This window comes from Microcebus murinus, chromosome 12 (assembly GCF_040939455.1).
Source record: "Microcebus murinus isolate Inina chromosome 12, M.murinus_Inina_mat1.0, whole genome shotgun sequence".
NCBI lineage: Eukaryota > Metazoa > Chordata > Mammalia > Primates > Cheirogaleidae > Microcebus > Microcebus murinus.
This window is the reverse complement of record NC_134115.1, coordinates 30,416,911-30,425,726: the sequence shown is the minus strand read 5'-3', so window position 1 is coordinate 30,425,726 and position 8,816 is coordinate 30,416,911. Positions and strand designations below refer to the sequence as shown.

Below are 8,816 nucleotides of genomic sequence, written 5' to 3'. Positions count from 1 at the left end.
TCAACTCAGAATATTAACAAACCCCGCGGAAAATGGAATAAGCCCTATTCCAAGAGAACCGCCCTCGGCGGCGGGCGCCGCTCACTCGTCCTCCTCGATGACGGGAGTGACCGTGAAGCTGCTGGGCTCCGACGCAGGCTCGCATTCGAGCACTCCCTTTGTGCTCTCGTTGCTAATGGGAGAGCTGCTCGAGAGGGAAACCAAGCCAGAATCTTGACTGCTGGGAGGCGAGAATACTGGGAAGTAGGGGGGAAGAGAAAGGGAGAAGAGAACGTTAAAAGTGGCTAGTCTTTCTACGCTCAGGATTCAATTAGGTTCCAACAAAGAAAGTGGCACTCACCATTTCTATTGAGTTGAAAGTGTTTTTAAAGACACTCATTAACCACCCCCCCCAGCTTCTTTAGAATAAAAAAAGTATTCTGCATAGTATATTTATATAACTAAAGGGGAAAGCAAGGCAGCAGAGTTCCAGTTTAATGTTCATTAAAAAAACAAAACAAAGTTTGCTCCACCCTCTTTGGGAAAACTATTTCCACTCTTCACTGACTCCCTCCCCTTTATGTAAAGGATGCTAAAGCAACTTGTCAAGTGATTTCTCCGACAAATTACCCCTAGGCAAGACTCCACCCATCTATTTCCACCATTTGACAGGTAACCTTAGTTTTGGGTTTTTTTTTTTTTTTTTTTTTTCTGTTTTCAAGATACAGCAGGTGAAGTTGGATAGCATATCAACTTTCCTATTATTTCTCTTGGCTATGAAAGGACAAACACGAAAGGAAGGGGGTGTCAGCATACATTACAGCAGTAAGCGAGGGAATTTTTTAAAAACACAAATAGTAAAAACATGGAATTATACCACACTAAAATATAAGTCAGGTAAAGTTTTTGAAAGCAAATCTATTAATATAAAACTTCACTGGAAAATCTACATTAAATACAAAGGATGCAAAAGTAATAATGTGTTAAACAATTTTTGCAACCTTACAAGCCACAGTAGATACAAAATTTAAGCAAAAGGGTCTCTGACCTTCTTAACCTTAGCCAAGTTTAGATCCACCCCCAGAACTCCCTTCCTGCCTAGTGTGAATGTAATTAAGGGGAAGCTGCAGTGGTAATTTCTCTCCTCATTAACTTCCTGATTGGTTTCAGCCTCAGGATTCTGCCGGGCAGTAGTTTGTCACCAATTCCAAATGGCCAATCGTTAATACTAATGTTTGTGTAACTAACTGCCAGCATCTGCCACGGCTTCTTGTACAACAATAATGGTGAAAGGGTACATTAGTGCTCCTGTGTTAATTCAGCTTGTGTTCATCAATAGGGAAATCTATGATGTAATTAGCAAAATGCATTGGGAGCTGAGTGCTGAAGTCATTTGTAGAGAACTAAATCATAGTAGAAGCTGTACTGGGTCCTGATGTGTTTGCCATCAATACTTATTATGTTTGGAATTTAATAAGGTATATTACCATGCTGAAAAGAGACCTTTTTACAAGAGAACACTATTTACACTTGTTATGGGTTTGGAAAAGGTTTGCTGCAGCTAGTGGAACCACACAGAAATAAAAGAACAGAGCTGGGATTTAAGAAGCAGACCTTTAACCACTCCACTGGACTAAATTATTCCAGAAAGTCCCCTTCCTCCAGTGACACATGGATAGATAGACAGATGGACAGTTTTATAAAGCTACCTCAGTATCCAATAAGGAAAGGAATGATCTGAAAACTTAGCAAGTAAATAAATTTGAAAAGCAATTTAGGCAATTTCATGACAACCAATTACTTTGTATTGATGGTATTTGTTTAGTCTTTAGTAACTTAAATAAAAAGCAAGAGAGGAGTTTGTAAGCTTTAAAAAAAAGGAGGGAGGAATAAAAAATTTTTGAAAAATTTAAAGGGTGTCATTAACTAGTATTTATAGATGCCAAAAAACATGTACATGGAATATATAAATATAGTAACAAAAAAACCCCTGGGAAGCTAGGAAATCTGAAGCTTTTATCTTGAAGTTCATAGAGGCTTCTTACCAAATTTGTATTGTTATACAGATTTAAAATTCTCTGAATATCCAAGGCGATTTATGAATTGTGTATACACACACCTGGTTGTTATACACATGTACAGAGAAATGTTTTCCAAAGGCAGTAGTAGGTTTTGTGCTGAGATCTTGTTACTAAACAGAGCTGGAGATCTAAGAGCTTCCTGAACAGTATAAATTAATCTGCCCACCTCCATCCCCACTCTCCACCCCAAACCAGTAACATAAGTTTCTATATGTTCTAAACATAAGTTTCTCTTGCCTAAGAGAATAAACATCTACTCACTCCTACCTGCATGCACATACTTTAATAAGGTATTTTACCCTTACAAACCATTCACTGAGAGAATTCCTTTCCCCATTTTATCTAGGAAGCTGTCAAGGGCAGTGCAGCACTGGTTAGCGTGACTCTCTGGCATGCTCTGGCCTTTGCACCAACCTATCCTTAGGCATCATATTTAGGAACAGGCCACTGAACCCAACCTTCCCAATCCCTCTGTGAGTTGAAGGAGGCAAAATAACTGACCTTTGTCAGGCTGACGGAGCAGAGGCTAGAAAGGAATAGGTAAGTGTTCTCCCAACAAGTTCTGAGCTCTGGGCCTGCCTTCTGCCTGCTGACCTAAGAGATGTCCCCTCCTCATTTAGTTAACTTGGGACTAAACTGAAAATGGAAAGAGTAGGAATTTTCTTATAAAGTATTCTTATGACCAGGGGCTACCAAGAAGTGTGGAATATGTTACCTGTATTGACTATCAACTGGCTGGAAGCATACTTAACGCATGACTGCACTCTAGAGAAGATGTAAACAAATGAACTCAACCTGCTTTGAAAAACACCTGTATTTTTTTAAGTGTTTCTCCACTCAAAATTTTTACATTTGTCCAAGGCTTAGCACTGTCTTTGAGTAAGAGGCTGTTGAAGTTAGGGACAATATCTGTTTAACTCATTTTGTATAGCACCTCATAAAAGTTCCAAGTACATAAAAAGATTTGTTTTCTTAGTGACTAATGTCCAAAATCTATTTTACTACCATCCTTAAATAGCCCCCTCAAGGTTCCATCTCCATTTTAATGCAGCTTCCTTAAACATTTTTTTTTGGGGGGGAGGAAGAATAATAATTGACCATTGCAAATTATTTTATACCAAAATTCAAAAATCAAAATGATCCTTTTTGCTTTCTAAGTTGATTCTAAGGTGCCCTGCACAAGGCTAATTTCAACTTCAAAGGTTTCTCTTAATCATTTTGTAAAAATGCTAACTCTTATAGTGTTGTGGTACTGTTGGGGAACTGATAGTATTGGTAGCACTAGAAATTGGTTCAATCTTTCTGGACAGCAATCTAGTGACATGTAATAAGAACCATAAAACTGTTCGGCCCCTCTGACCTGGTAATTCCACTCTTGGGAATAACCCCAAAGAAAGAAAGAATAATTGGCCCTGAGATGCTCAACACACCACTATTTGCATCAGTGAGGACGCACAGCGCGCTGCTCTTGTGCTGGGGGGAGGGGGGCAGGAAGCATTCACAGGCAATAAACAATTAAGGATTATGCTACCCTATAATCATTGATCGCCTTCCAGCACTTACAGAAATGGAAGAAATGACTTCTAGAGACCAAGCAGAGACTGAAAAGTAAGGAAAAGAAAAAAAGGAAAACTTCCCCATCTGATCTTTTTTCGGGTTATAATGAAAGGTGGGTAAATCTCCAATGCTGACCCTTGTTTGAACCAGCAAGTCTAGTATCTGTTTTCTCTCAAGCCTATTTGTCTACAGCAGCTATAGGGCCTTTCTTTCATTATTATTTAAAAACAAACAAAAACCTCACTCATAATCATTCTTACCAATGCAGGAGGGAAAAAAAAAACCACTTTAAGATGATTTTGGTGATGCCATCTAACCATCAGTATTCTTTCTGAAAAATATTATATACTGCCAAAAAGAAAAATCCCTCTGAAAAACAAAACAAAAACCACTCTAAGTGCTAAATCTTTTGACATTGCAAAGACCCCTGACTTTTAACTTGAGTGATCTGTTGGAAGTCAATGGACTGGAACGAATAATTCTCTTCCAGTGATGTGAGAAAATAGGATATTCATGCTTGAAAACAATTTTTTCTTCCTCTATATGTTAAATACTATTAAACCCCCACTAAGAAATCATTTAAAAATAAAATGCAAGTGACATTCTTCAATTGTTAGCAACTCTTCGCCTAGATGCTGACTGCAAAGAAAGACAAAAGTGCTGGCCTCTTCAGTTTCCTAGAGTTTGCAGGCCTTAAGTAAGAGTTTCATGAAAAGCTGATGAAAATTTCTTAAACAACAAATTCTTCCGCTTCATGATAACCATGGTGTTTGGAAATAAAATCATGCTCAATCAATACCACTTAGCAGATATTTAATGTTTTACAATAGAACTCTTTTCCAGAGTGAGACTACTGCCCTTCTCACTAACATTTAAAATAATTAGGATTATCTTAGCTGTCCGAAGCTTGGCAGGTTCAGTTTGTACTTTCAAACAGCATTAATTCCTGGCACTCAGAACAAGGGATAAAAGGTAAAGATATGAATGGAGATCTTTATTCCACCTGATCTATCCTGGATTAGCTCATTCTTTTCCAGTTCATGCCTGCACTCTAGTTAAGAGGAAGGCTGAGCTGTAACTGATGTAATTAGAAACCACAAGCTGAGAAAAAATAGCCCTTTAGTAATCTCCCCCCATTTACTATAAACTCACTAAAAAAGTAATAATCTTTGAAACAATTAAATGTGTTTTTCCCCCTGAGTGGAGAGGAGCATAGGATTATGCTGTCCTTAAACCGTATCTTAATTATCAGTTCGAAAATCTAACACCAGTTTCTAAGGGGGCTAGCCCTGCCCTTTGCATGTATCGTAGAGAGAAGGAACCAATCTGTGGTAAATGAGAGTTCCTGTAGGTGGAAGCAGGTGAACTATCAGTGCTTCCTCCTTAACACAACTATCACAACCTTTGCCAACTGGGAAACAGTGTACTTTAAAAACAAGTTGAAGTGAGAATACAAAGTACATATTTGTACAACATTAACAGTACCTCTTTCCTTCTAAATTTCATGTATAACACATATATACACAATTCACAAAATAATAATGGAACAATGGCACATTCAGCCTTCCACCCCACCTGAGACCCATGCAGAACAGCTCAGGGCCAAGCATTCCTTTCTACCCCCCACTATCGCAACAGCAACGGTGACAGACCCTCCTGGACCACACCATAGCAGCTGCTGGGCCCACATTCCCTGCTTGTTTCACAGAGGGAGCACCACAGGCACCTGAGTCTCAAAGATGAATCATCAACATGTCCACGGCAGCAGCCCTGCCCCGATAGGGGCTCAGCACCCTTACAAGCATCTCTTCACTCCTCACCTCCCAAAACAACTCTTGCCCATGAGGGGTGGCCATGCTCCTGACTGCTCCCTTGCCCCAGAACTGTTACGACCAGTTGTGGGAACTTTCCTCTCGCTGACATTTCTTCCTAAACCCTCTCAGAAGGGAGCAAGAGGCAGAACAACCTATTCGTCACTTGAACAGGTCTTTTGTTAACATAAGCTCTGCTTTTTTAAATTTTTTTGAGAGTGGTGAGAAGATGGCTAGTGTCAAATCAAATCAAAACAGCAGGTGTCTATGGACAAGCTTTATAAACCATACTGAAAATAGTATTATCACCCCATGATCAAGCAAACCGTTGTTTCAGACTAGTATTTGGAGGAAGGAGGAATCTGTGGTTTTTCTGCCCAAAGTTGGGAACTCTCCAAAGTACTCAGCATGGGCTTCAACATCCCAAAAGAAGTAGGGTCTCATCAGTTCCTAATCTGCAATTACTGGGTACCTAGAGCCCTGCCAGAATGCAGCTCACTGGGATACCAGAAGTCCCTTGGTCAAAATGCAACAAAGCAGAGTTGTTAAGTGGGTGGGTTCTGGAAGCAGACCTTCTGTCTCTTGCTGCCCAAAGACCTTGGACAAGTCCCTAATCCCTCTCTCATGCCTCAGCTTCCTTATCTATAAAATGGGGACAGAGTAGAGCACTTAGAACATTCGACATAAGCATGGAGCCATAGTAGTGCAAAGTTACCCCATTTGGTCACCCACACATGTGACCTGGTGACTACAGAATCTCAGCACGGGAAGTTGTTTGAACTGAGCCCTGTCCCTAGCATCACTTCCCAGCATTTGTTCCCCCCTCGCTTCCCTTGTCTACACCCTCTGCACCCCACCCTGCTTCATCTCTCTTGAGCTAGAGGGGGCAGCAGTCAGAAAAGGAGGCTCCTTTCTGGTAGACCGTTTTCCCACTACATTCAGTGCACTGATGGGGTAGAAAGGCTGAGGGGAGTCTTGCTCCAGGCCGGGATCCGTTAGGCTGGGCCAAGCCCAGCTCCTAACGCTCAGCCAGGAACCATGGCCATCTGAGAAGTGTCAAAGAAAGACCACGAGCTCTGCCATCAGACACTGGCCCCTCAATAAATACCTTTAGCCTCAGTCTCCTTAATTAAAAGAAGGATTATCATTACTTATCTCACAAAGTTACTTTGCGGATCAAGGAGACAAAATAGTTTGTAAACTTTAAGGCTCTACACACTTGTTAGTCATTATTTTCTCTATTCTCTCTGGCATAAATATACTCTTCTCTAGGGAAGAACTCTGAATTAGTGTCTATACTCCACTATGTAAGACAGAATCAAGAAATGAATAGGATTTTTATTAAACATTGGTTGAGAAAGACAAAAATAGTGACAGCACACTCAAAAATCCCTGAATGTTCTCAGATTTTAAAGTGTGTTTTAATTCCACCTGTATTTACTGCACAGTGACTCTATGCAAAGCCTGGGCACGGAGGCCAATAGAACAGCAGCTCAAATACATGATGTGACAAGTGATGAAACCAGGATTTCAGCTTATGCCAGGGGCCAAAGACCCAGGCTTTTAATAAGCATGCAGGGCCATCCTCCTTGGGGACCCCTGCAAAGCAAATGAATGCTCAGGTCCATGTACATGCGTTATGACTAGGTTGGTCACAATGTGCAACTACATCTGAAAACATTGCAAATGCAACTACATATGCAAACACACGTGAGTATCTCAGAAACTACAGCAGGCTGGGCAAAGAAGATGCTCTACAAGTTGTCTCCAGAATAAACTTGTCACTTGATTCTGGGAAAACTCTTTTCTCAGGTAAAGAAGGAATCAAACCCATAAGGCAACTGTGACATTTGCTATTCTACAAACTAGGTTGACTCTGTCCAGATATGTTGTAGTAAAACAATTTTAAAGAAGCCTTGCAGAAGAAAGAATCACAGATGCTTCAACCTTAAAGGGTAAGATATGATGGAAAGCACTACCTTGATGGGCATCTTGATAAGGCTAAGAGAAAGGATTAAAGTTTTGAAGTCACCACCACTGCTAGGGCAGCTGGTCACAATGACGTGAGCACTGCCTTCAACCTAGAGCCCCAAATGTGCTCAGCTTCACATCTAATCCAGAAGCCTGCAGTTGGCCTTTCACTTTGGATGTATATCATCTCTGATAAAACACACTGTTCAACGAAATATGTATATTTAAGATGTTCAACTTTAGCTACATGATTTTTAGGAAGTCTTTCATTTAAAAATATCCTGACACTACAATTAAGTGGATATGGGAGAAAGTTCACAAGCCATTTCTCAAGTAGAATTTCCAGTTTGTAATTTGAAGATAAATATTGTGGTCCAAATGATATGCTAGTACCTAGGTAAAGGACTGCATGAGGCAAATTATTTTATCTTTACTACCAGGAGACTCTGTCTTCTTCAAAAAGCAAATACTATTTCTGGTGGATGCTACATGTAAGATGCAAATCTTCAGTGTTGGCTTATCATACACTATGCCAACGGTTTCCTTCTGTTTCTTTCTAATTCACATTACCGGAAATTTAAAACTAGTAAATTAGTAATATTTTTTCTCTAATACAGAAGAAGGAAGCAAACACCAGGACATAACTAAATAGAACATATACCAGTTGAAAACAATCAGGATAGAAAATTTCAGGCATTTCCAGACAGGAGAACACATGCCTATTCAAAGTTGCACATATTAATTTACCACTTAAATACAACACAGCCATCATGGATGGATAAGGTAAGTTCAGATTACAAGAGCAAGCACACACTGTTGTGGAATGGTTCACGTTAAAGTTCAAAAGCAATGAGAAAATAACAACATAGACTGAACATTTTCCCAAAAGATTATTTCTGTACTTTGTATAAGACTCCAATTCCTAAAATATTTTAATATATATATTTCTTAAAACATTTTGTGGTTTAAAATGCCTTCTGTCCAATTAGCCCCCAAGAAAGGATCTCAATCCCAAAGAAGTTTAATCTCTGGGCAATCTCTCCAGTGTGTATGATATTTCTAATTGTTTCAGGAGAGGAAAGGTCATGCTCCTGTTTTGACAGGTATTTTAGTTTGCCTTCAAGAATAGGTTTTCCCTTTTCTCCCCAACTGCAGCTCACTTGAAGCCAAACTTAGCCACAGCCTTTCTTTAGGGGCTTCTCAAAACAACAACCCATGGTCTCGTTGGGTGAGAAGTTCCTGGACAGGGCCTCCTGGTGCTGGGTCACCAGCACTTGGCTCTGAACTCAAGGAAAGAAACCAAGACTGGCTGGTATTTTCCGAAGCAGAAGACAAATTTTAATTTAATTCTTCCTTCCTCTGGTCAACAAATTGGTTTCTCTTTCAGGATTTAGTTTTCTGGGTTTTTTATTCTTAG

At 39.9% G+C, this 8,816-nt stretch overlaps 1 protein-coding gene across 2 annotated transcripts in view; it reads right to left on the bottom strand.

Annotated features, from left to right (window-relative positions):
- DMRT1 (doublesex and mab-3 related transcription factor 1) overlaps window positions 1-8,816 on the bottom strand; it is a 108,556-nt gene that overhangs the window by 896 nt on the left and 98,844 nt on the right. For both annotated transcript variants that reach the window (XM_012737214.3, XM_012737224.3), the window contains exon 5: window positions 1-236. This exon is cut by the window's left edge and continues 896 nt beyond it. In XM_012737214.3, the coding sequence (XP_012592668.2) occupies window positions 82-236 (155 nt within the window). In that variant the 3' untranslated portion in view covers window positions 1-81. The remainder of the gene's footprint in view (window positions 237-8,816) is intronic.